The 25,686-nt window shown below is 44.9% G+C and overlaps 1 protein-coding gene across 4 annotated transcripts in view; it reads left to right on the top strand.

Moving 5' to 3' along the window:
* Positions 1-25,686, top strand: part of LOC136359425 (uncharacterized) — a 60,169-nt gene that overhangs the window by 21,939 nt on the left and 12,544 nt on the right. For 2 of the 4 annotated variants that reach the window (XR_010743273.1, XM_066316042.1), the window contains one exon: positions 21,299-21,352. The exons of 1 other annotated variant lie outside the window; for it this stretch is intronic. Coding sequence is in view for 2 of the 3 variants with exons in the window: in XM_066316042.1 (XP_066172139.1) it covers positions 21,299-21,352 (54 nt within the window). In the remaining variant the exon portion in view is untranslated. The remainder of the gene's footprint in view (positions 1-21,298; positions 21,353-25,686) is intronic. One more of the 4 variants, XM_066316043.1, reaches the window with a different exon arrangement.

Raw genomic sequence — 25,686 nt, 5'->3', positions numbered from 1 at the left:
GAAAAGATGGACCCACTAAAAGGAAGGACTATGTATTTATTTTCTAAGATCTCTAAAAGTGAGATTTCTATTTCCCTATTACATTGTTGGTTTTTCTCAGTCCTGCTGGCAGCATACATCCCATGAATACATAATGCAGAGACTTGTGTTCTCAGTACAGTTTTCCTCACCCCCTTTTCAACCTTCTAGCCAAGTTTCTGCTCACAGAACATTCAAAAGGCCCAGTCTTGCATTTCACATCACCCAAATCTACTGATACTGACAGACTTTAATTAGTCTCACATCCTTATGAGAGAAGAAGAAAGCTGCTAAGCCTGTGCCCAGCCTTCTATTTTTTCAGAGTGCACATGAGTAAATGGGGAAATGTTTCTTTTGGCCCAGGTGATTTCTCTGATTTGGATCCCAGGCATAGCATCTGCCTGCTCTCCCTTAAGCTCCTTTCAGCAGTGTGTTTAGGAGTGTATTGATGAAGGTTTGGGGCTAATTTAAACAAGCTTTCTAAACTGTTGTTTTTTTCTGGGGAAACCTTGTGAGAATAATTGGCTTCCTTGCCCATTTGCTCTCTATACTTCAGGATTAATTGTGGCAAAGGTTTCTGCGAAAGAGAGTGAAATCTGGAGTGGAGGTGGCAGTGTGTTTTTTAAATAACATTTTTACTGTAGATGTCATTAACATTCCATGGTTGTGGAATCTGTGTTAAAAAGAAAGGATAGTCAGCTGGTGAATTTAATTTGAAAGAAAGTGTACTAAGGGCATGACATGACACATACATGCAAAGTGAGATGCAGCCAGAATATTGTATTTGGTTGTTTGTATTATTTTTATAATTTTAATTGGTTAACTTTCAGCCAGTAACATCTTGAAGCTTTATGATGAGTCTTTGCTTGCTACTTTATTTCTCCTATGAAACTAGTTCAGGACTTCCATTCCCCACTTCTAAAATGGGACCAGAGTGTTTGTTTTTTGATCTGTTTCCATTTTCTAGCAAAAATGGCTCTTATTAGCTGCCTGAGTAGTGTGTAGCATCATGTGTTTCTTAGTCAGGCAAACAATGCATATGAGGAACATTAATATTAAACAGGCTACTCTAAGGCTCATCTGGGCTCTGAACTTCAAGCTGTTTGTACTTTGTGATTCTTATCCTTGCTATCATGTGCTGCCTATGAGAACACAGCTGAAAAGTTTATCAGCTAGACATGGTTTTTGAGCAGCAGATGTAGCTTTCATTCTTATCCCTGAGCCTTACTTCCCATTCCTGCAGCTCCGTGCAGCTGACAGATGACAGAGTATCAGGCAAGATGAAGTTGGGCCTAAAGCAAATATATTATGAGATAAGAAGACACTTTGGGGGTGTGATGTGGTGTGGGTAACTCAAGGGTGGATGAAGAGATGCTAAGTGCTTTGCATCAAGTTCTGTTTATGTTTGGTGGTGATGATGTTTACGTTTGATTGGTCCAGAGAGTTGTGGTGTAGAGTGGCTCTGTGTTGGGATGTTGAGAAGTTTTTGCTTCTTCGCGGGTCAGTGGCAGGTGTTGTCCAAATGTCTCCCTGTATTCCAGTGATTTGATGCCCTTTGGTAAAAAAGGAGCAAATTTGGCAGACAAGTGGGTTGGGGACCATCAGAGGGCTTTAAAGAAATTAGGGAGTAGCTGTCCTTTCTTAGCCTGTGAATAAATGGAAATCTCCATCATATGTGCCTTTCAGTTCAGCCTCCAGCAGCAGGGAAGGCTGTACCAGGAGCAGGTTTAAGATGCCCTGTTTGGGTTAGATGCCAGGCTATGCCCTTCCAGCGTCACAGGGAACAGTAATTCAGCCTTTTTGTGTTCCAGACATGAGTTTGGGCTGTTGGCAGATGTATTTCCCACCTTGGCTGTTCTGCTGGCCACCCAATGTCTCCCTGTTGAGGCCGAGTGAGCATATTTCAATGCAGGCTTTTCTTCACTTCTCCAAAGGACTAGAAAATGAGCTCAGAAGGCTTCTGTTCTTTCCTTAATTGGGCAGAAATGCCCTGGCCTGTGCAGATGCTCTCATTACTGCAGTGAGTGCCTTCTCCCAGCACCCCTTGATCATGGTCCCTGCACAGACACATCGTTGCATGCAGGTCCTGCTGCCAACCAGTTGCTGCTTAATGAAGCCTGCTGCCACTTTAGCATATCTGCGTTTCTTGGCAGTGCTGAGAGCACAAGGTCAAGCAGAGTAGGGACATCCTTTGGTTCAAGGTGAAGGCGCCAGGTTCACCTGAGGCATAAGGAAGTCTCACAAAGACTTCTTGGAGCTGTTGAGTTCATTCCCAGGGGGCTAATTGGTCTTGGCGTGTTGTGTAAACAGAAAGGAAATAAAGGATCCTCCTGTGCTATTCAGTGGGACTGCCAGGAGCACCTTTGAAATTTACTTACAGAGGCTTGTGAAGTCAGAGTGTAGCATTTGCAAGGAGAGAGATCTCTTGGAGGGAGAGCAGCTTTGGGGTGGTACAACAAGGAGTCCAAATTCTTTGTGTGGGTAGGTGGCTGATATGGAAAGCATAATTTTGAAGTACAAGGCAGAGAGTTTGGGTACATGGATATATTTCCAGGTATGCTGCAAAGTGTTTAGATAGGTTTCATTACTTGCTCAGAGCCATCTGCTGTAGTTTGTCTGCTTGTATGAATAGACAGAATCATAAGTCCATAGAATACCTTGAGTTGGAAAGGACTACAAGTCCTGTCCCTGCATAGGTCAGCTCCAAGAATCACACCATGTGCCTGAGAGCATTGTCCAAATGCTTTTTGAACTTCGGCAAGGTTGCTGCCATGACCACTAACCTGGGGAGCCTCTTATAGTGCCCAGCTACACTCTGGGTGAGGAATATCCTTTTCTCATATCCAGCCCTGATACAGCTTCTGGCCATTTCCTTGGGTCCTGTCACTGGTCACCACAGAGAAGAGAGCAGTGTCTGCCCCTCTGCTTCCTTTCCTCAAACTAGAAGGAAGTTCTAGACTGCAATGAAGTCTCCTTTTAGTGTGCTCTTTTTCAGGCTGAATAAGCCAAGTGATCTCAGCTGCTTTTTATTTGGCTTCCTCTACAGAGTGTCAATACCATTTTCTTTTGGGGGCTTAGTGCATTCTTTGAAATGCACTGAGATGCTAGGATGAAAAAGGCTATCAGAGAAGAGAAAAATGCATCCTGTGCTAACATTTGGATTGTCCATTGCAGGCTCTGCACCCCCTTTGGTGGGTGACTAGTTTCAGTGCAAGACAAAGGAGTGGATCTTCATCTTGACACTGGAATGGCCTGGATATAGTGCCTGATGAGAGTCCTGATTCTGGCTTAGCTGTGTAATATCAAGAACATCTTCCTTCTGTTGTATGTTTTCCAATACTGGCATTCTGGTTGGACTAAGCATTGGTAGGGTGATCAGCACCAAAAACTTCCTTTGAGTCAATACTGGTTCCACAGAGGCTGCAGAACAGCACTTAGCACATGTGACCAAGGACCCAGTGTGTGACCCTGGTGCACTGGGGTCTGGGCTTTGGGCTGCTAATGGCTCCAGGGTGAGATTTCCATATCCTTAGCACAGCTGGGTTTTGCCCTTGCCTGTCTCTCCAGGACTTGACAAATAGCTTCCAGATAGCTTCCACGTGTGAGCTCGTGAGTCCTTTTCACCTCTTGGCCTCCCATTTGAATCCAGGCCTTTTCAGTTCTTGAGAATTGTAACCATCTGTTTGCCTATCTGAGCTTCTCTCTGTGGCAAGAGGGTGCCGGAAAATCTACTGCTGGTGCTGCTGGTAGCTTCAGCACAGTCTCTGCCCTGGGCCTCACTCTCCAAAGTGACTGAGTGGAGTTCAGGGGCCTTTACACCATTTCTTAAGGAGCCCAGTACCAGAACTTGTCTCTTAGGTGTGGGAAGTTGGGTCATAGCAGTTCTTTGTCTGTGGACTTGTTGAAGCAATGTAGTAAAGAAAGTGTTGCAGAAACTGATTGCATCAGTACAGAATGAGAAATTCTGCTTCTGGTAACCTCCTGCAATTTTGCTTTAATTTTTCACCCCCAAAAATATGCTCCTGCAGCTGTTCTTCCAGCACAGAAGTGCCTGTCTATCTCAACCCTGACAGTGTTTGGCACTGAAGTGGCCAGCAAACAAATGTTATGTATGGCTGCTGCAAGGCAGTCCTAGCACAAGGAAATTCGGGGCTGAATATGATCAATGATATTGTCTGGTCTGCTGTCCTGCAAGGATGTAGTTCCACGGTGGGAGGCTCTGGGACTCTAGACATGTACCATATGAGTGGGGCATGGTGCAGATGTCTTCTTCCTTGCATCTTTGCAGGCGCTAAAGAAGTGTTCTCCTGTGGTCTGATCTCTGTTGTAAAAGACTGGCTCAGTGCCAGCCAGCTGATGTCCAGTTTGCTGACATCAGACATTGATAGTCTGACAGTGGTGGAGAGAGGGAGGGAGGGTGGGGAGAAAATGTGCTGTCTGGGAGGTGGAGAGAGACTTAATAGCAGGGGAAACTCCTCAATTGCATGAGGAACTCCACCTAGCCCCAAGGAGGTGATTATGACTCTGCTAGGCAGCAGACACCTCTGTCTCAGTGTCTCATAAGTGTTCCCTGGATGGTTATCTAATTCATGCAAAAACATTAGGAAGTGCCTGTGTGCAGCTGCAGCTGGATGAATCGGAACATAAGAGAGCAGTAACCCATGTAGAACTTGGCCTAGCTGCTGCTTAGAAAGCATAATGATTTCCTCCTGAAAGAGGCAAGTAAGTTGACTGTCTTCTCACTGGTGGTAAACTTCATCTTGCTGCCAGCTTGTAAATGCCAAAGGCAAGGCAGGCAGGATAATCTAGTCCTATTCCTAAACTCTCAGCGTCAACCAGTGCTCCAGAGATTAGAGCATTCTCACAGAATGGTTGAAGTTGCAAAGGCCCTCTGGAAGTTATACAGCCTGTATGTCAACAGCTTCTTCATGAGGACCTGTGTTCTCTGTGTGTTGCTGAAATACAGAATTAATTTTAGTGCAAGCCCACTCCAGTTCTGCCTTGCTCCATGGCATCTGTTGATACTGTGTTCACCTTTCAGGTGTGCTGCTAGCAGACTTTCATTCTGGGCACACACCTCTCTTTGCACCTCTTCCACTGTTGTGTGAGGCCTGGCAGAGAATGTGTTGTCCATTCCTAGAGCCAAATGCTTCTGTTCTTCTCCCTTGATGTTTTCCTTCCTTGTTTTGTTTCAGTGCATTTTTTTGTTCTGTTTTTGTAACGTGTGCAAAGGGGCAACAGTTCAAGAGAGAGATGGACAAATGAGCTTCTGTCTGGAAATACTTATCGGTCTCTTTTTCCTGGGGTATGTGGCTGTGTAATTTTGCTGCCTTTTCCTGGAAGCTTGCATGCTGGTGAATATATCCGTTTGGACTACCAAAGGAGGGTGAATCAGTAGCTAGAATATATGCTGAGACATCTGAGATGTGGTTCCTCGAGGTGCTGCTGTGAATCATGAAAGAGATAAGGGGTTAGTTTGGTCAGGGTAAGCTGGAGAGCACCAGAGAGCTTGGTTGAGCAAAAGGAAGATGAGAGAAGGAAATTTGATGTGGCTGAAGTTTGAGAGGCAGTAGAGATTTGTGGAATAGGAAGGTTCATAATGGTGGAGACAGAGTATTTTTGTTGTGTTAAGATTCCCAAAGGGACAATAATAGCACCTGGCACCAGTGGCAGAAAATTATGAGCCTGAGGTTAAAGCCAAGGGCTTATCATTTAGATTGGCAGGCTTGCTGGCTACTTTCCCAACCCTCCTGTTTGTCTTTTTTTTTTTCCTCAGAGCTCTAAAGCCTGGTAAGAAGGTATTAGACTAGAGCTGAGTCTTGGTCTGCAGTCCAAAGAAAGGAGATCAGATGGGCATATGGGCACCACTGGCATGTGGCCTTGGGATGTGACTTGGGGAGAAGTCCTGAGTGATGCTGGTGATGCTGTGTAAGAGTTGAAGTCTTGGTCTGACTCTGGTGGTTAGGTAGGCCTAGGAGGAGCAAATTGGGAAGGAGATAAAAGCACTTCCACCTGAAGTGTCTGCCAGAAGCTCTGTGTGTGAATGGATAAGGCTGGGGCTTTGACCTCTAGCATTTTGCTCTCAAAGCATCACATAGAATGATTCCTACTGAACTAAGAGAAGGAAAAGCCCAGTCTCCCATATATGTTGGCAGTGTTTTATGGTGGGCTGCCAGATGGCCACCGGAAGCATCACGCAGCAAAACTGAGAGCTCTTAACTGCAGCAACAATACAACTGGTTAAAATGTGATTTGATGTGGGGCGAGCAGCAGTCACAGAGTGGGTGCTGGATTGGATCCCCAAGGGTGGCCATCCTGCAACATATCACTGTTCTATCTCTTGTGCATTGACTTCTGCAGGTCCTTTACAAATAAGGTTTTCTGAAGGATATTGTCTTTCTTGTTTTGACACAGTACAGTGCAGGAGGATAATGTTGGCATGTTGTTTCCCAGTCCCTGAGTTCAGCCCAAGTAATCTCAAGAGCCTGACAGATTAAGAAATTTTGCCGCGATCTGTGTATATTTTTCAAAAACACCACCTTGGAGATGCTGCTTGGAAGTGAAGATCAGGACTTTGTCTACAGTGCTCTCCTCTTCTGCAGTAGGGCTGGATTGTCCTCACCTCCCCCAGCCTTGATGTGTCTGGACTAGGGGGGCTGCCGGGGTTGGGTTCCAGTGTGGCTGCTGAGTTGGCCAGATACCTCTCCCTGCCCACTGCTCCCTCAGCATGTGGCTCATTGTGATACAAATATCTCATCCTTGCCTGGGGGAAGGAGGAGTCTGCAGGGCTCCACCATATGCTGTCACTGCCCAAGTTGTATTTGGTCTGCGGATGAATGGATCTCCCTTCAGGCGTAATAAGTTGCATCTTTCGCTTGTAGCAACCTCTGAAAAGGAGAGAGTCTTACAGCTTAGCTCTTTGGAGGGCCAGTGAAGTGGCTTGAGGAAACTGGAGAGGCTGAATGGCTATTTAGAACCAATCTGCTTATTCCTCATATAGTCCAGAGGGCATCTGATGGTGGTGCCAGTTTTCTGCTTGTTTTCCTGACTGTGTTGTATAGGTTAAGACACTGAAATAAGCAGTAGAGGTTTTTTTTCTCTTTGTTCCTAGTTTACCACCACTAAGCATTGAATTCCCTTAGAATTGCAGCCACAAGATAAGAGGGGCTGCTGTTGCTTAGAATTCAGATGGTTAAAAGGCTTATTCAAAGCGTTATACAGAAGAGATTGTAACAAGAAATGGAAAGCAAGAGCTTGCTTTTCCTTAGCTTTTCCCTGTCATTGCCTAGCTTTGTATCTGTGAAGCAGAACACCTTCCTTGCCCGGCATGGCCTGGCACTGGAGCCTGAGAGGTGACACAGGTGTGCTTTCCACCCTGCAGTCTCCATGGGGCAGTGCCCCTGAGTGAGAAGGAAGGAGGGAGGGCGTAGTGTGAGTGCAGTAACAGCAGGAACAGGGCAGTCATGTGATTGCGATGATTAACTATTAATGCTGGGCATTTGTGCTCCAGCTTGTCACCACACAGGAGAGCATGCAGTTTGTCCAGGGCATGTCTGAGTCTTGAAAACGCAGCAGCCATTAACTGCTCAACAGGCAGGAGCTGGCTGAGCTTTTAAGGCCAAGCCTGTGACTAGAGTAAACACTCTAGGAAATGCTGTATTTGAGACAAGCTTTGGAGTGGTAGAATAGACAGCCTGGCTGTCAGCAACACAGCTGTCCCTGGCGTGGGCTGAGGTTTAGCCCTGATTTTCTGCCTTAGCTCCGAATAACCTCTCCATTGTTGGATCACATGAGAACCACACTGCTGGGCTCTGCTGGTGCTTTCTTTCAGCCTGTTGATGTCAATGGGAGTTTTGGGCATTGGTCCACAGCTCATCTCTCAGGAGGAGGCACTCAATAGAGGCATCCACTTCTCATGTAGATGGAGACTGAGTTAAATCAGAGCAGATTCCCTTGTAAAACTCCCTGCCCTTTTCCAGAGCTGTGAGCCCACATGCACTTCTTGTTGAGCTGCAATTTGTTTTGAAGAAATGATGACCAATAAGGGAGAGACAAACACTCCCTCTTCAAGCCAAAAATCCATGTAACAATGCTCTTTTGAAATTAAAGATTTCAAAAACAAAGGTGTCCTGGGGGCCACAGGTAAATTGAAAATAAAACGCAAATGAAGACACTTAAGAGAAACCTTATGAAACTTGCTGGTTTTCCTTACAGCAAACCATCTTTTTGGTTTCCTGCTGGACTTCAACTGCTTATGCAAAACAGTTTTCATAGGAATGAATTTGCAAAACTGAGCTTTGTCTAGAGAGTTAGGAACTTATTGTAAATGAAGTTTGTGTTCATGTCTATACTAGAAAAAGCTGTATTTTTAATTCAAAAACATCTTGTGCTTTAAAATCCTGGAATATGCTTGCGAGCTGTAATTTCACATGTTTGATTATGGAAAAAACAGGTTGATCCTCTGTACAAAGGAAAAAACCCTAAAATGCTTTGCAACTTACTTTGCAATCTTATTGTAAACATGCTCTTTTTGACAGCATAAACAAAATAAAAGTTTGTCTACCTGTGAAGGTTTTAGAAACTCCCTATCTTGCCTGTGACTTCAGAGGCTCATCAAACAATCCTGCAGGCTTTGCCATGATGGTATATAGGCATACTATGATTAAGAAACAAGGAACAGTTTTTAAAAAATCGTTTTCCAAATTTCAAATCTAGTGGATCTGTGTAATTCCTAGTATAGGCAGAAATATCTTTAAAGTAGAGCTAGTCAGATGTCTGATTTTTCTCACTTCTGTAAACCTGTTCCTTATTATGTTTCAGGTGATGTGGTTTGCAGTTGGGAGAACCACCATAGGTCAGGGAATGCTCTGAGTTTGTTCAGGAAAGTTTGTTACTGCTACTGTTTACTGTATGTGCCAAAAAGGCAGGCAAACCTCATACAGGAACATGGTGTACCTGACTGGATGATAACACTGTATATTGATCACACTTTAAAGTGGGTCTTAATCTAAGCTGCAGTGCTTTGTTCAGAGCTCCAGTGGAGATAGCACAGTGAATTCATGGTATGTTTATTTTCATTGTAGGACTGTATTTGGTGTGCTATCCAATCAAGCTCTTAACTGATTTTCAGCTTAATATAATTTCTTGTCATCCTCTGAATAATGTAACCAACCCTATTAATTTCTATTTATTGTTAGTGGAATGAGTGCAATTATAAGCACTGAATGTGGTGCTCTTGGAAAATATTTTCTAAGCAGGAGGATTTACAGTACAACTATTTCAGCATTCTTATCTCTTTTCTTTCATAGTACACCAATATTCTGTTGAAGCCTGACTGCTACAAGAAGTGTGAAAGGCATTTTTTCTGTGCTAATTTGTCCCGTTTGCATTTTGCAGACTCTTACTAAGGGCAGTTGTGCTAAACAGCCTATAGACTCTAGAGCTGAGTGAAACAGTAAACCACAAGAAGCTGAAAAAAAGCCAGATTGCCTTCTCATGATGGGGCTGCTGGTGGGGTTAGAGGTAGAAAGCAGCTGTAACTACTGCTGCAACTGTCAGACTTGCCTGTGTTGCTCAGTCCACTGTATAAAACTCTATACTGAGCTGAGGCACTGGTTCAATTGCTTTCCAGAGCAAACATCCAAATCACTTAAAACTATTCATATAAATGAGTGTAAACTTTTGCTGTTGTTATCAACTTTTCTCTGCGCAAAGGATACTAATGAACTTAGCCTCGAGACATTCTGGTCTTTTTAATGAGTTAATCTGAATTTTTGCCCTTCTACAGTGTGGTGAGTGAAGGGAGCCCTCTTGGCCCTAGGGCATGACCATTTCATAAGCCTGAGATGGGCCAAAATCTCTAGCTGAAAGAAGCAAACACTGGTATGATTTGTGCCTTACAACTGATGCGTGTGTTATGAACACTGACGTATTGGACAGGCTGTGATATGGATCTTGCAAGCCCACTGAGTTTTGATGGTTTATTTCCAACTATTTGGAAAGTGAATCTTGATGCAGACAATGGAGTGGCATGCATGAGGGCAGCAGTTCTCCAACAAATGCTTCTTGCACAGCTCTGAGGGTTGCTGTGCTCTGCTAACACCTCTGTAGAAGGGCAGTGATCTGCCTCTGGCTCTGATGGTCCCTCAGTGTCCTCAAATGGGGGAGTTTGAAAAAGTTGGCAGGAGTAATGTGTATCCTGTGCTGGTACCCATGGACAAGTAGAGATGCTGAAGCTCACTCAGCTCATTGGAGTGTCCGGGGAGAAATAATGATTGCTGAATTGGTTGTATTGTTTCTTGCCCTGGGGATGGTTCCCTGGACCAGCTTTACATCTCAAGCCATGTGCACGTGTGAGGATGTGATTGAAGGGATGCAAAACAGTATCAGAATCTGTAGGTGCTGATCAGCAGTGATGCAGGGAACCATATCCCTGCTTAAGGGGAAGGGCAGAGCACCAGGCAGGAGATACTGGCTCCTCTGAAATATTTACAATCTGTTCCCATGGGTACAGGCCTAGGCCAGCCCTTTCAAAGTTGGTAGGTCGAACTCCATCACGAGTTCTGAGGTTCAACACTCAAGCCCCACCTGAGCAAGACCCTGTGTGCTGTGCAGTGTTGTGCTGCAAGGCACATGTGGGCAGGCCCTGCTGCATGTGGGCATGGGAGAGCAATCTCCAAGCACAGTCATTAGTTATGTTCTGCGTAAATGGATTAGCTCTCTGGAATAAGAGGTCTTTTATCCTATCAGCTGGCTAGCTGTTTCAGCATGTTCCCTTGTCACTAATGTGTAAGTGAGGTTCAGTGGGGAAGAGGAGCAGGGGGACAAGTGAGTGATTGGGTGGGGAATGTGAGAATAATTATTTCATCATTTCTCTCTGTGTTGCTTAGTGTTTTACTACTCCCATTTCATGGATGTCTATTTGTAGGCAAAAATGGTATCTCAGGTTTATTAATCATCTTCTGGTCTCTAGTTTCTAAGGTAGTATTTGTTTCTTTTCACGTGCTCATGCAAACACATGAGATTTCCCAAACAGGCATAGTCATGTGAAAGGAGAATATGCTCAAATGTTTTGCAGGGCAGTGCAGATATGATACATGTGTGCGTCCTGGGAGGACGAGAGTGACTCTGTTGCCCTGTGCTCAGAGCCTAAGCAAGCCCTGTGGCTTGGGATGTTTGCTTCTTTAAGACAGGCTTGTTTTGGCTTTCCAAAGCTGTTTATGTAGTCAGTCTGCATTTGGCTTTTTCGAAGTTTCCCTGCTGTCCATGAATCCAAGTTCTCATCTGAAGATGTGACCTTATGTGTTTTCTGCTTAAAGTTCCACTTGTGAGTGCTCCCAGCAGCACCAGATGAACTCAAGGCAAGGATTCCCACAGGGTAATGTCCTTTGCCCTCAGCTGGAGGGCGTGGGAGGCAATTCAGAGCCACCTTTTGAGGTTCCTATTGTGAAGATCCAGGCTACTGACAAATCCTTTCTTCATTTAGTGCAATGAGTATATCTCACGTTGCCTTATTTTTGAGAAGCTCCACTAAGACCAATCTGGCTAAAAATCTGATGAAAAGGTACATATTTCAGGTTCTCCTCAGAGAAACCCACTGATCTTCCCTGGATATTTTTTCTGGTGGATTATGTAGATTTTGTGTGGGTTTTATACCTCCTGAAAAGTTCCTTGTGCTAACTTCAGGGCAGGGTTTTGTACTAACAAACAAGCATTTAAGTCCAAGATTTTTTACTCTTAAACATAAATACTTCATATGAACATCTAAAATGTTCTAGTTGTGTCAAAACCAGGAAGAAATGGGCTTAAAAATCTAGACCTGAAACCATTTTGAGCTGGTTGTTTTGGCCTATTTTTTCCTTTTGCCCTGCACACATCTAGCCTTTCATGTGGCAAACCTGTGTGAGCATGCAGTCCCTTCTGGAACTCTGATGCTCCACATACTTGGCTGTTCACTTTGTGGCTGGTGTACACGAGGCTCTGTGGTGTGCACAGAACATTTGGAATGTTTTGTAGTTTTTTCAGTTACCCAAGGATAGTGTAAAGGAACACATTTTTATCCCTGTGTCCTCTGGGTTTGAGCAGCCACCTGTGGATTTTCTTCCTCTCCATGTCCCTGTAATGTCACAGCTGACAAGAGGTAGTACCTTTCAGTGATTTTGGTATTTTTCTTCTTTCCCAGGGTATACAGCTGTGTGATTTTTCAGAGCTCTCTCTGTATCTCCGTGCTTAAAGGGGAACTGTTTACTCTATTGTCTCTCATGTGTTGATGTCTTAACCCCTTCTTGGGGCACTTGGGGATGGTATTTAAACAGCAAAGGGTGGAAGAGTCTGAGGCTGCTTGTTCCAAGCCCCCAGCACTGCTGTGTCCTCTGTGCTGCAGCAGTGATGAGGGGAATGGGATGAAGCTGCAGGAGGCAGTAGACCTTCTGCCCTAGCTGTACCTGAAGTAAAAGTCTGTGGGGAGGGAGAGCTTTGGAGTCATGTCAAAGCCAAGGCCTCAGTTAGAAGTGAGATAAACTATAGAGACATCAGATGATATGTTAGACTAGACTGGACATTCCCTGTGGACAACTTTGGAGCCAAGGCCAGGAAGGAAGGGAGGAAGCAGTCATGTTGGCCGCCCTGAATTAAAAGCTTTGTAAGCTTTTTCTCTGGAGCTGCTACCATGCCTGCCAGCTGTGAAACTAGACCCCCAGTCCCCTCCTCCTTTCACAGACTCTAATGAGGAGGAGGGACAAGCCCAGCATTTGAACTTTGGTAGCTTTGGCATGTGCAGATGAGTGATGGCGAATTAATGAATCCTACCCTTTCTTTACATTTTTTGTTACTCCACAGGTGCTAGAGTTTTTGGTCAGGTCTATTGCCTGCACAAATGGAGCTTTGTGTTTTTTCCAGGCCTCAGAGAAAACTCAGTAAGGGGTTTGGGGATGGCATGGAGTGAATAGATGAACCATCTGATGTACCCTGCAGATCAGCAGACTCAGACTCTGCCAGACCAGCAGGGAAGGTGGCTGCTGAGCCAGAGAGAGCGTTCACTTCCTCCATCCCCAAATTCCTATCAAAGGGCTGGTGGTAAAAGTACCAGGGCAAATATGGCATGTTTTACCTGTTCCTGAAGGGACACGGCTTCTGTACAGGCCCAGAGTATATCTGGAAACTGTATGCCACAAAGGAGACAGAGGAGCAGTAGAAAACCAGACTCACCTATGGACAAGCAGACAGTCTGTTTGCTTAGACCACAGCTGTGAGAGTAGGTAGCTGTGTTTATGTTAGCTGTGGCTTTAGTGTGATATGCAGGGAAAACTTAAAAAAGCAGCCTGTAATTTGAATAATTCAGTCTGTTTTCTGGGCCTTGGGGATAGTGGGAATTCAGATGTTCTGCCAGGTGGCAGACCTAGCTGGCCAGACTTCAGCTCACTCTCTTCTGTAGCAGGCATTGACCAGGCCCAGGAGCCTGGTGCCACTCTGCAGTGATCACTTGCACATTGCCTTTCTGGACTGTGGTGCAGCTGGGCTGTGCTTATTTAGAGAGCAGTGACTGGTGAGACTGACTCGCTGTTCTGCCCGTTTGTATTTGCTGTAGGCTCTCACCCATTTCCCTTCAGCTGAGCCTTTCCCAGTAGTGCACAAAATTAGGTGATTAATGATACCATGTTGGAAAGGATTTTGGTGACCACAGGAATTATTTTGTTTTGGTTTTCATGGTCCACTGTTTGCTGAGTGCAAGTCCTTGCAGTACTTTTTTTTTTTTTTTTTTTTTTTAGTATTTGAATATGTTCTCAATGATCACTTAATAATCAGCATTTCCTCTGCTGCCTTGTCCAGATGCACTAAGCTGTCAGTGTTTGCACTATATGAAGGCTGTGGATTTTTGGCCCTTGCTGGCAGAGGTGCTGCCTCTGGAATAACTGGAACTCCCATCTTGGTAGAGATGGGATCCCTTTATGACAGTGTTAAGAGACCAAGTGTTTTGATGTTTTAAAGGAGCTTCAGATGGGCTGAGCATAAATGTAAAAATGGGGAAAAAACATGAATGACTAATTCAACTGAATATTAACTAGAAATAACTTTCAAAAGAGTTAAGAGATATTTCAGGATGTTCCACAGTATGGCCACAGCTTAGCGTTTGGATGGTGGGGTTTGTTTTTGTAGGAGGGGACTCTTGGCCAAACCATTTGAATTGGCCTGTATTATAAAATGCTGTGAAGCTGTTAAACTTCTGATGGAGAGGTCTGGAGACTGTGACTGGTGATAATTGTAATTTAAAGCTATGGCTGAACTATAGCCTTCCAGTTGCTGTGCTTCTTCAGGGGCTGGGCAGGGAGCTTTTGTTTTTGTCTGGTTCACAGATGCACTGGATAGTGGCTTTGCACCCCTGGGCCCAGACAGTGGGTGATCCCCTGGCATCCCTGGTGGTGCAAATGCAGGGTACCCTCAGGTGCCTGCTAGGAAAGATTGGCCCCCTGGTTTGTCTGCCAGGTTAAGTCATGTGTGCCTGAGAGCCTGATCCTGGATGGGGGTTGGTGTCAGCTGGAGTTGCTTCAGCTTAAAAGCAGTAAGGAGGAGCCTGTGATTTACTTTGTTTTCTGGACAGTTTTTGTACTGCAGGGCTAAGAGGTGATGCCCATGTCCTAACAGCACTTCTCAGTGCCAAGGAATTAAAACACCTAGTCCAAAATCAACCTACAAATTAGCTTTAATTTCTTCCCCTTGTTACTCTCCTAAACTTATTGGGGTGGCAGACCTGGCTTTCCTCCTTGTAGAAAACTCATCACTGTGCTGGGTAAGGACAGGAACCGTGGCCCTGCTCCCTCGTGGCCTGCCACGTGGGCATGAAGCACTGTTCTCCTGGGTGGAGGACTTCTCTAAAGCACTGGGCTGTGATGTTTAAGCCTGAAGGTGCGTGGGGCTGTTGGGTTGAGAAAACACTGAAGGCATCAGCCTTGCTGCTGAGCTGTGTCCGGGGCTGTGCTGGGGTTTCGCATCTGGCCTGTGTCAGCAGTGCCTTTGGGGGTGGCCGATCCCCCTCCTTTAGTTCAGCCTGTGCTCTCCAAAGGTCCTTGCTGGATTGCTCTGCTTCATGAGGAGTGTGAGGCTGCTGCTGGCTTGCTGCATGTGCCTCCCCGCTCCGGTGGGCAGCAGCCGTGGGCCCCCTGCGGCCCCTGTGCTGTCACGGTGCCACGCCGTGGGACAGAGGTGGGACCCGGTCAAGCAGAAGCCTGCAGCCACAGTGTGCTGCACAATGGCCACTTTGTGCAGCACCCTGACCTCATCTGCCCAGTGTGCTGCAGCTGCACCCCTGCCCTGCGCCTTAACCCTCCGCAGCTCTCCCCGCCCCAGCAGTGCTGCAGGGACAGGCGCTCAGCAGCAGCTGGCTCTGGGGAAAGCTGTTCCCCCTGCCCCAAACCTGTCTCTGAGGGCTCTTAGGGGCAGGCTCTTTGCTCTGGAATGCCTTCCCAGGGGAGGAGGGCCACAGGCCTGTGTCTCTCTGGCTGGTTCCCTGTGTGAAATGGGATTGGCATCAGGCTGGAGCTCACATGTAGGCATTGCCTCTGCACCAGCATCCACTTTACCTGGCCTGTCCCAAGATGTGTCTTACTGATGCCCCTTCAGTCCTCCGCTTAATGGGCCATGGAGCTGCTTCCTGCCTTGCTGTGAGGCAATTTTCTCTGTGCACATTGCATCACTGGGCATGGTTTTTCCTGTTTCATCAGCCCTTTGCTGTGACTTAGAGTGCAGTTTCTCCTCACACTGTACTGTTTCTTCTTTCAGGTTTTGGTTTTTTTGTTTGTTTGGTTTTTTGTTTGTTTTTTGGTTTTTTGTTTGTTTGTTTGTTTTTTTAATTAAATGAAGCAAGCAATATCATCAGTCTGTTTCTGTGCTAGACATTCAAGCATTGAAACCTGGTCTGCCTTCTTGTTCCTGGAAGACTCTGGACAACTGGGCAGCTGGCTTGTAGGATTAACAGTGTAGAAGTAAAACAGGGGTTATGGAGTTGAGGAGGCTTTTCCTGAAAATTTGGACTGTTTAAACTTTGTATCCCATCAAGAGCCTTCAGATGTCAACAAGAAACAGAAATGTCCATACCTTTTCAGTGCATTTGTTGGGTGGAGGGTCCTGAGCAAAACTGAAGAAAGGAAGACTTCTGGCTGCCTTGATGTTCTTTGGAAAGTCTGATTTTTGAGTAAAATTAAAGCACGGTTACTGAACACACATTTTAAAAAGATTTTGATATCTCTTTCATTAGGCAAGTGAAAATCCCTGCAACATCCTTAAATTGTAACAAGCTGATTGTAGGTCAGTATGCAGCATTTGATGAAGTGTGTCATTAAATGATGAGTTATAGTGAGAAATTGACAGTTCCTGTACTCTCTTGTTTGGAGTAGGCTAAACTAGTCTGAGAAAATCATTAGTAGTTAAACTGCATCCAACTCTGCATAGGCCCCTAAGTTTAAAACTGTGACCAGATAATAAAATTAGATAAATAATAGCAATTAACAACCTCCCCCCCAATACTAATGGACAAAAAAATTGGTTTGTCTTGTGGAGGTAGTAAAAATGAAACTATTCTAAAACCAGAAATGCGTATATAAAAAGCAGGCATAAGATGAAAAGTGCTTATTAATATCTATTAATGTAAAATATTTTGCACTGTTCAAACTCTTAAACATTTGAAAATTAAGTTGTGATGCCTGTCTTTCAACTGCATTGGCAGAGTTTTTAATTACTTAGTTTTGAATTGTTGCAGCAGTGTGACATAAATTCATTCATCTTGGGGATATCACTGTTCTTAGAGTGATCTTGCATTAAGTATGCCTGTATTTTGATTGTTAATGTGTGTTACAGTCATCTGGGTGGTGTAGTTTGTATAGAATAGTTCTGTGGTAGCTTTTGTGCATAAGCAAATGCAGGCATTCACCATTTCCTTCTGAGTTAGTTCAGAACTGCTCAAGTCAGTGTTGGAGGACTTGGAGCACTGCTGCTTAAGCAGTTGGAGATATTTCCTGAAGCAAGGTTGGACAGGAGAGGTGTGCTCCAAGAGAAACAGGGCTGGTGCCTCATCTCTGCTCTAATTTGGGGGTATTTTGATGTGGCACTGATGTGTAGCAAAGCCATACGTGTGGCAAATCGGGTTCATTGCCACATTTCATTTGGTGAATATGTGGCACTGTTATTTCCAGTCCCTGCAACTTTCTTTTGAATCTGCGCTCAGGACTGAGAGAGTCTCTGGGTTATGGGCAGGAAGTGAGATTGGTGAGTGGATTCTTGGGCTGAACTGATTCTGCTGCTTTCTGGAGGGTTAACCCTAAAGTGTTTCAATTCAGCTTTACTTTTAGAGCAAGGCATAACTCTTATGTCCTCAAAAAAGGCTTTAACATTTCCTTTAGTCAATGTCATTTCCTCCTTTTAGTAGAAGTCACAGTAGATAGCAAAATAAACTTCCCTTCATGCAAATAATAGTGCTCCCAAGCTGTGTTTTTCAGCTCTGATGTCAGCAGCTCTGTCAGAGACCAGCAGGAAAGACTTTTTAATTGAAATAGGGACATTGCCTCTTTTTATTCCATTTCATTTTCTGCAGGTGGAAGAAAGTTTTGGAAACCATACCCTATGGTTTTATTCTCAGCTCTGCTACTAATATCCTCCATGACCTTTGACAAATCTCTGCTCTGCTTATTGTCATAACTCCCAGAAAATAGCTTGAGGAAATAAAACTCCCTTTCACATTGGTGTAGTGGTTAGGAATGATCCCAGGGTTACTAAACTGAATATGTCACCTTTCTTATAGGCCATTTCCCCTGCTTTAGGCTACTGCAAGTCATGTAGCCAAATAAATGTTATTTCAGCTCTGCCTTGTATCTGTGTAAATAGGAGTTAATGAGTTGCTGCATCTCATGGTTGGCTTGTGACGTGGAGGTCTCCAGAGGGAGGATGAGGGGAGGCTGCCATGGAAAGTCCCTGGCTGTTGCTAGGCAGCACTGCATTTTAGCTTCCCTGTCCGAAAGTCTGCACTCAGCTTTGGCAAGAAAAGAGAAGACTGAGGAATGGAAAACCATTCAAAGATGGCTTGACTTACTTTTTATAAAGTATGGCTCTACTGTGCTGGGTGCAGAAAGCATGTGGCTGCAAGTGAGGTGGAAACAATTTGATTAAATTGAGTAACATTTGATAACTTGTCTTCCATGTATTCATTCTCAGCTACAGAGAGCTATCATGTGGCTGGCTTGCTCTTTCTCCTTACCTCTCCCTGTTTTGGATCTTACTATGATGTGGGATCTGGAAGCTGTAAGAGTCCAGCACGAGTGGTCTTGCTCTGCTTTCAGTCTAAGTGGAAATAAGAGAACCTAGCAGTTCCAGGGAGTTTCATATGCTGAGGTTTATGCTCCAATTTAACAGCTTGTGCATGAGGGGATGTAATGTTTTAATTTTTCTACTAAGTTAATCAAGAGGAATGCCAGAACAAAGAGGAAACACAAGAGGAACCAAAATTGTTATGTAGGGTATCTTGCTCTTGGTGCACAGTGAAACCTTTGCAAACTGTAGTAGTAGTGTAACTAGTGGTAAGATTCTCATATAATTAAAGCCTATCACAACAGCGTCACTTAAAGAACACTTCTGTTTTCTAACAGAAGAGTAGGACTTGGGATACAGCTGAGCTCTTGATTTTCTCTTGGAAGAGTCTGGCTGGTTGTCGATCTACCTACAGGCTTCAAGGCTTTCATTCACTCTTCGGGGTCATCTTGTAATTTCTGTCTCTGTTGGTCCTCCTTATATGTTTTTATATAAGGCCAGGATGGGTAAATATATTGCTGCCTCTGCTGATTTTAGCTGGGAAATAATGTCTTTTGTGGTACCCTGATGAAGTCAGTGGGGGACCTGTGGGTGTTACCATGCTAGGCATTTCATCCTGGACTCTCATGGAAGGTGTTGTACTTGCTCCTTGGCCAACAGAGCTCTGTTCTTCCCCTTTCAGCAGGGGATTCAGTGGTGCTGCTGAGGCAATACGGAATTTTGTGTCACAGCCTCGCTTCATCCTGGATGTTCAGCCAAGTACCACCATAAAGCTCAGCTTTACAGGAGCCTGGGGAAGCTGAGGGTGTCACTCAAAGCCAAAAAGCTTGTAGCCATATGGGATGCAGCAGGGTATGTTCTAACAGTATTCTGCCTCTAAAGCATGGGGCTCAAAAATCGCAAGTCCTGATTCTCACTTTCATTGCTCAACCTGAAGTTGTCCTGCACATTTTATCCCACCAGTAGGCTTGTGGCTTGAACTATCTAACCTACTCTTCCTCATCCCACCAACATTTCACAGCAGCTGGAAGAAAAACTTAAGGAGAGACCAAAACTTTGCAAGACCTCACAGCTACTCACTTTGCCCTTCCTTGCGCCCTGGGTTTTGTCAGTCCTACCAAGGTCTCCTTCCTTCTCTCTTTTTCACTGTGTGGTTATGGGGCTCTTAAGAAAGGCAGTGACCTACAGTAAATACCAGCCTTACCGTAGCTGCCTTGCAGCCTGGCAGGGAGCTGAATCCTGTGATATTTTATAGGAATTTCCAGAATTATGTGTTTATTTGGGCTAGTTCAGTACAGCAGTTCCCTTTATCTCCTGCTTGGTTTGTGCAAAGATCTTTTGGGTCCTTTTGGGTTAGAAACCTCAAAGCTGTGCTGCCAGATCAGACCTGGGACCAGAGCAGTCAGGCATGGCTACTGTTGAGTTTTTTGAATAATGGAGACACCAATAGGATTCACCGGCTAAAGGATTGACAGGAAAAGCTCAAAATCCTTGCAGCACCTCCCTTCTTCCCCATGCATGCTTGGATAGTGAAATACACTGTCCTTGAGCCTCTAACTATTCATGTGAAAGTTTCATAGTGGGATGCGACTATGCCAAGTTCTGGATTTTAGATCAAAGAGGCTGATGTGCGTAGAAATGCTGGGTGGATCTCTAGCTCTCTCTCCAAGTTTCGGGCAGTAATGTGGATTGGGACTGCAAAGACGTGCTTATGGGATGTAGAGTGACAGAGGGCGGTGGAGGAATGGGACTTCTTCCCACCTCCCAGCAGTACTTTCTACTGGAAAAGTAATAAATACTTTCACCTAAGCACTGACTTCGATTTTGGGGTGGTGCTTTTTCTTCTGAATTTCTTTGGAGGTTGTTTGTATGTTTTGGATTTTTTAAGCTTTTTGAGTTTCCAGGCCTCTCTGCACTGTGTTGCTTTTATCTTGCTTTGTGCTAGAGGAAGCAGAAGAATAACAAACAAAGACAGAAAAGTCTCACTATTTGCCACTCTTATTGGTAAAATGGTGGGATGCCTTTCTACAGTTTTTAAGAACTTCATCTGAAAAACACTAAAGTTGCTTTGTAAAAGCATGTGAGTGTGGGGAATGTTTTCCCATACTTCACTCAGTTTTCCAACTGGAGAAGTGTTAAAAACAGAACCTAGGAAAATCTTTTATTTCTTCCAAAAGCTGATGGAGAAGATTCTTTCTGACATGCCTCCCTTACTAGGTTTTTCAGTATGAAAAATGTAGTTGAAGTATTTTTTTTAAATGAAAGAACTGTTCTCTTGAAGCCTTGTTTTTCCACTTGGGAGTTGTTCTGTGACAATTTTTTGAGGGGAAAGAATGATTTTATTCACTTGCCAGCTTTCAAAACACTGTCTCAAAACTGGGATAGAACTTCAGCTCACTTGTTTATTTCTGTAATTTCCCAGAATAATTGCTGGTTCAAGTATATCCTGTTTGCTAAGTTGTGGGGTTCATGTTATGACAACTTTAATAACTCTTGCAGTATATGGCAGATATTTAGAACTGCAGGCAGGTGCTTTTACCTTGACTTTTTTTTTAACTCTAAATAAATAAGCATAATCAAAACATATGTTAAATAATGGGTACATCCACATTTACATGAAATAGACCATTTTTTCCTTTGGAAGATTCACCTGCTTCAGGGCAAAGTCTAACCACTAATTGACGGAAATTAAGAAGAAACTTCCTTTCAGGCAGTTGTTCTATCTCTTTCCTTGTGAAATTTCTTGTATGTCCTTCCAAAACCCAGGATATCAGCCACTCTCAGAGGACTCTGTGCTGCCTGCATGAGACAGTCTCAAATTAGGTCGATTACTTGCTGGCCACCTTTGCTAATTCTTAATCTTTCATATTTCAACCATCCATCCATCTTGTTTTAATGAAATGTTGATTAAAAGGGACTCCTTACAATATCCCTGTTTCTGTTTGTTGATGCTATTTCTACTAATCCCTGGATTCTACTTCTCTTTCAGAAGATGCTGCTCAAGAAGAATTGTGGAGCGAAGACTAGAGTAATTAAAATTCGTGTAAGTTGCCCTTTTCTGGTGCAGTTCCTTCATCTTTCCACATATACCTGATGTGGTGATTCTCATCTCTGTCCAGAGGATGAGCTCTGGAGATTTCCTGTGGCTTGGTCAGCTGCATAACACAAGTTGCTAGTGTGGAGTGTAGAACGTAGTTGCAATTTAGGTTAGGTGCTGACAAGGCTAATAATACATTGTCTTTTCCATTTTGGAGACTGGTTTCAGAGCTTCGTTGGTGTACAAGTCTACATCCCCTGCTATGAGCTCACACACCATCGCTGTCTGTGAGGGTGTCATTTGGATCCTTCTTGACCAAGTGATGTTTGTTAGGGGTTGAGAGATCTGGTAGGTAGCTGGGGAAAAGGGACTGTACCTGTCAATGCACTGGTGTTTGCAGAGCCAGATGGGATATGGGACTGGGTGATAAGATAAGAGCTACATTGCTTAGATGACTTTAGCTGGGATGAAGCTGCAGTGTCCTGAGCCTCTCCATGCTTGATGGCCTGCATCCCCTGTCAGGTGTGCTCAAGTCTTGTCTTTGTAGATTTTGTTGTCGGCACCTCAGAGTTTTGTCTTCAGCAGTGCATTCCTGGACTCCTCAGCCAATCCCTGGTTCCTTTGTGGGTACCTTGTGTTTCTTTTGGTCAGTGCTGTATATATCTTGGGCTGAATCGAAGAGAAATGTGACAAGTAGGTTGAGGGAGGTGATTCTCCCCCTCTGCTCTGGTGAGACCCCACCTGGAGTGCTGCATCAGCTCTGGAGTTCCTGACAGAAGAAAGATGTGTAACTTGAAGCAGGTCCAGAGGAGGGTTATTGTTGTTAAGAGGACTGGAGCACCTTCCCCACAAAGACAGGCTGAGAAAGCAGAGGTTGCTCTGCCTGGAGATGAAAAGGCTCCCAGGAGACCTTGTATCATCTTCCAGTACTTAAAGGGGGCTGTGAGAGACCTGGAGAGGGACTTTCCACAGGGTAGTGTAGTGATAGAACAAGAGGGAATGGCTTTAAGCTGAAGGACAGTGGATTTAGATTAGATTTTGTGAAGAAGTCTTTTACAGTGAGGGTGATGGATACGCTGGAACAGGTTGCCCAGAGAAGTTGTGGCTGCCCTGTCCCTGGAAGAAGAATTGTGGTCAGGTTGGATGGGGTTCTGAGCAACTTGGTCTAGGAGAAGATGTCCTTCTGATGGCAGGGGTGCTTGAACTAGATGATCTTGAAGGTCCCTTCCAACCCAAGACATTCTAAGGTTCTGTATTGTGACCTTCTGTGTTGTCACCAAGGCAGGTGTACCTCAGTCCACATGATCCTCCATGTTTGTGATACACAAACAAAAACAGATTAGGGAGAAGAAAACAAATATCCTTCATAATGAATCTGCTATTTTCACTGCAGTGTTTTTTATAGCCTTGCAAGAGGGGTCACTGACAGCTCAGGATCCTTTCAAAGTTTTTACCTTGCCCAGCAGGCAATAGGAACGATGCCTTTGTGTACCCAGAAGTGCTGCAGTTGATAAGCATGCTGTTGGATGTTCTTGCCCATCACTGCTCTGGAAATGAATTTGGTATCTGAGAGCAGGAGGAGCAGGCAGAGCTGGCTAGAGCCTTGTACAGAGCTGGGGGTGGTATTTTTCTGACTTCTCAAATATCTTCTGTCAGGGCTCTTCAGTCCTGTCTTCCAGCAGCCCCACAGTGACCCAGTACTTCTGATTGCCCAATTAATCTTGATTTCTTATGTGCGTTCATGTGCTTCTGACTGGATTGTTTCCAATATTTGTGTCTTTCTGTGCCCCAGGAGCTTTCCCCAGACTGTGCCTGTCCTTCAGACCTACCAGCTGTCTAATCCTGCTGCAATGTTTTAGCACATCTTGTTTATCACCTTTCTTTATGCCTGCCCCGTGCTCTTTCACTGGGTGTTGTCTGGGTGTCTGTCCCTGGACATCAGCTGTTTCCAGTGGTGTTTGGTGATGGTTCTCTAGTCCCTTGGGTTTCAGTGATGTCTCAGTGAGATGGTTTCCTGACACCTTAAGCTCATTATTGTGGCTTACTATTGTGCCCCTGGAGAATCTGGAAAGAGACTTATCCCTTTGCTCTTTAAGCCCACGTCAGCTTGCAGTAAAATAAACAGCAGAAACTGAGAGCACACTTTTCTGACAGATGGCACAAAATCCACTCTTCTCTGGCCAGCCTTGCCAAGCTGGGACAGTGCCTCTCCACCTGAGGCACTTGTGGCTTCCATAACAGCATGTGATACTTCACAGCCTCTTGCTGGTCTGTTGTGGTGGCAGAGCTGTTAAGTAAAGGTGCATTTTTGCCTCAATTTTTGAAGTGATTGTGAATGCCCACTTTTGTGTACCAAGCTGAGAAAGGAAGCAGCAGGTCCCTGGCAGAACTCTTTGTTGAAGTGCCTCAGCTCTGGAAACAGCTGAGAGAGGTCAATACTTCTGAAAGACAGTGCCGTGCTCTCATCATATGAAGGGAAACCTCAATCCAGCCAGCAGGACATGCTTGGCATGGTATTCCTTCTCAGTGTTGCCCAGCAGCAGAACAAGGGGTAATGGGCACAAGTTGAAATGTAAGATATTCAGGTTGCCCAGAGAAATTGTGGAATCTCTGTCCATGGAAAGAGTCATGATGTGCCAGGATGCAGTCCTGGGCAACAGGCTCCTGCTGACCCTGCTTGGAGGAGGGGGTTTAAACTCAGCTATCTCTAGAGCTGCCTGCTGACTTCAAGCCTTCTGTGATTACTGAGTCATGTCCAACATTCAGTAATGGAGTCAGAGCACTCTAAGTCCTTAAGTTCTATTGGAAGGACTATTCTGAGGCCCTACTGAATGTGGCCTTTTGCAAAGAGTGATAGAGAAGGCAAGGTGAGAGGCTTGGCTCTGTGTTGCTGAGGGTCTGGTGGCACACGTTCATTGCTGAACCCTGTCCATTGTGGTCAGGGTAGAAGAAATGAAGACATATCTCATAGTGATAGGTTCATGAGCTGTTACAGGAGGAACCAGGCAGCTGTCTGTGTGTCTGAACAGGAAATATCACCATGTGAACCACTTTGCTTGTGTCACTGTAGCACTGATGCACAAGTGTTCCTGTTTCAGCTCAGGTGGAGTCTCTTTCTGAACTGAGATGGTCACAGATATCCAGACAGCATACAGCTGGATGAAGATGCAGTGAGTGAACTGATCTGAGGAGCAGGGAGGATATCTAGTGGCTTGTGCCAGGGATTTGAAGCAAGGATCGTCTCTTTCTCCCTTCTGTTTTCCTGCTGTTTTTCTGCTGTAGGAGAAAGGATTGTGCTTACTCCATGTTGTTGAGGACAATTATGACAGTGACCTTCTAATATCATCAGTGAAGCATTTTCATCCTGTTCTTGCTGAGATCAGTGTCTCACGTGGTTGTGAGATGATGCCTGCTTTTTAAAAAACCCTCCTCCTGGCTGATACTTTGGTTGCCTTGAGATCTTGGGGCTTTGCTGGTGTGTCAGGGTGCAAGGTGTTGTTTTCTCATGCATCATTATGTCTATTCCTTCCTCTGTCTTCTGCTGGAAAAGTCTCCTGTGGGAAGGTGAGACAGAGGGGCAGTGTCTTTGCCCTCTGGCATGGAAACACAGCTACAGCCTTTGGAAATATTTGTGGTCCTTGGGAGTCTTTCTTAAGCAGGTGACCTGGGTTGGGTTTCGTTGCTGTTTTAACACAAAGATGTTGTCTTGCTGTTGTTTCCTGTACTTAAATTTCCCAAGGGCCAGCTCTGGTGGTGATCAGCCTTTCCACTCACTCAGCAGTTCTTAAGCGGGATGATGGGATAGTGATAGTCTTAGGCACCTAGACAGATCATGGAAGACAGATTGATAACCTTTTCTAACATGCAGCAGCTCAGTTTGAAATGCCTTCAGGAATAGCAGCTGTGAGAGGTGGCAGCCTACAGTGAAAAGCAAATAATACTAAAAAGAAAAAGATCTTGCTTCTGTTCCCACCCAGTAAAGAATAATGGAACAGAAGAATCATCCCCTGTGGGCAGGTGAGCGGAGATGAATTAGAGGTGACAGCATGTACATGAACTGTGGATTTGTACATAACAGGTAGCAAATGTAGCAAAGCACATGCCACTGCAAGCTCAGGGGCAGGTGTTGGCCTGTGTGGGTGTTGCCCATGAGCTGGGCAATGTGAGTGTGCAGACCTGGTCCCTGGTAGCCCAAAGTGTCAGCCAGTGTCACGTCTGTAACTGGCAGCAAGGCACTGGGAGAGGGACACACACAGCTTGTGGGTATTTTAGTGTCCAGAGTGTGCATGGCATGGTGCGTTTTGCAGTGGAGGCACTTCCTTGGAAGCACTGGAAGGAGG

The sequence above is a fragment of the Sylvia atricapilla genome, chromosome 3 (genome assembly GCF_009819655.1).
Source record: "Sylvia atricapilla isolate bSylAtr1 chromosome 3, bSylAtr1.pri, whole genome shotgun sequence".
NCBI classification, from domain to species: Eukaryota; Metazoa; Chordata; class Aves; order Passeriformes; family Sylviidae; genus Sylvia; species Sylvia atricapilla.
The sequence above is the reverse complement of the archived record's forward strand: the minus strand, read 5'-3'. Positions and strand labels throughout refer to the sequence as shown.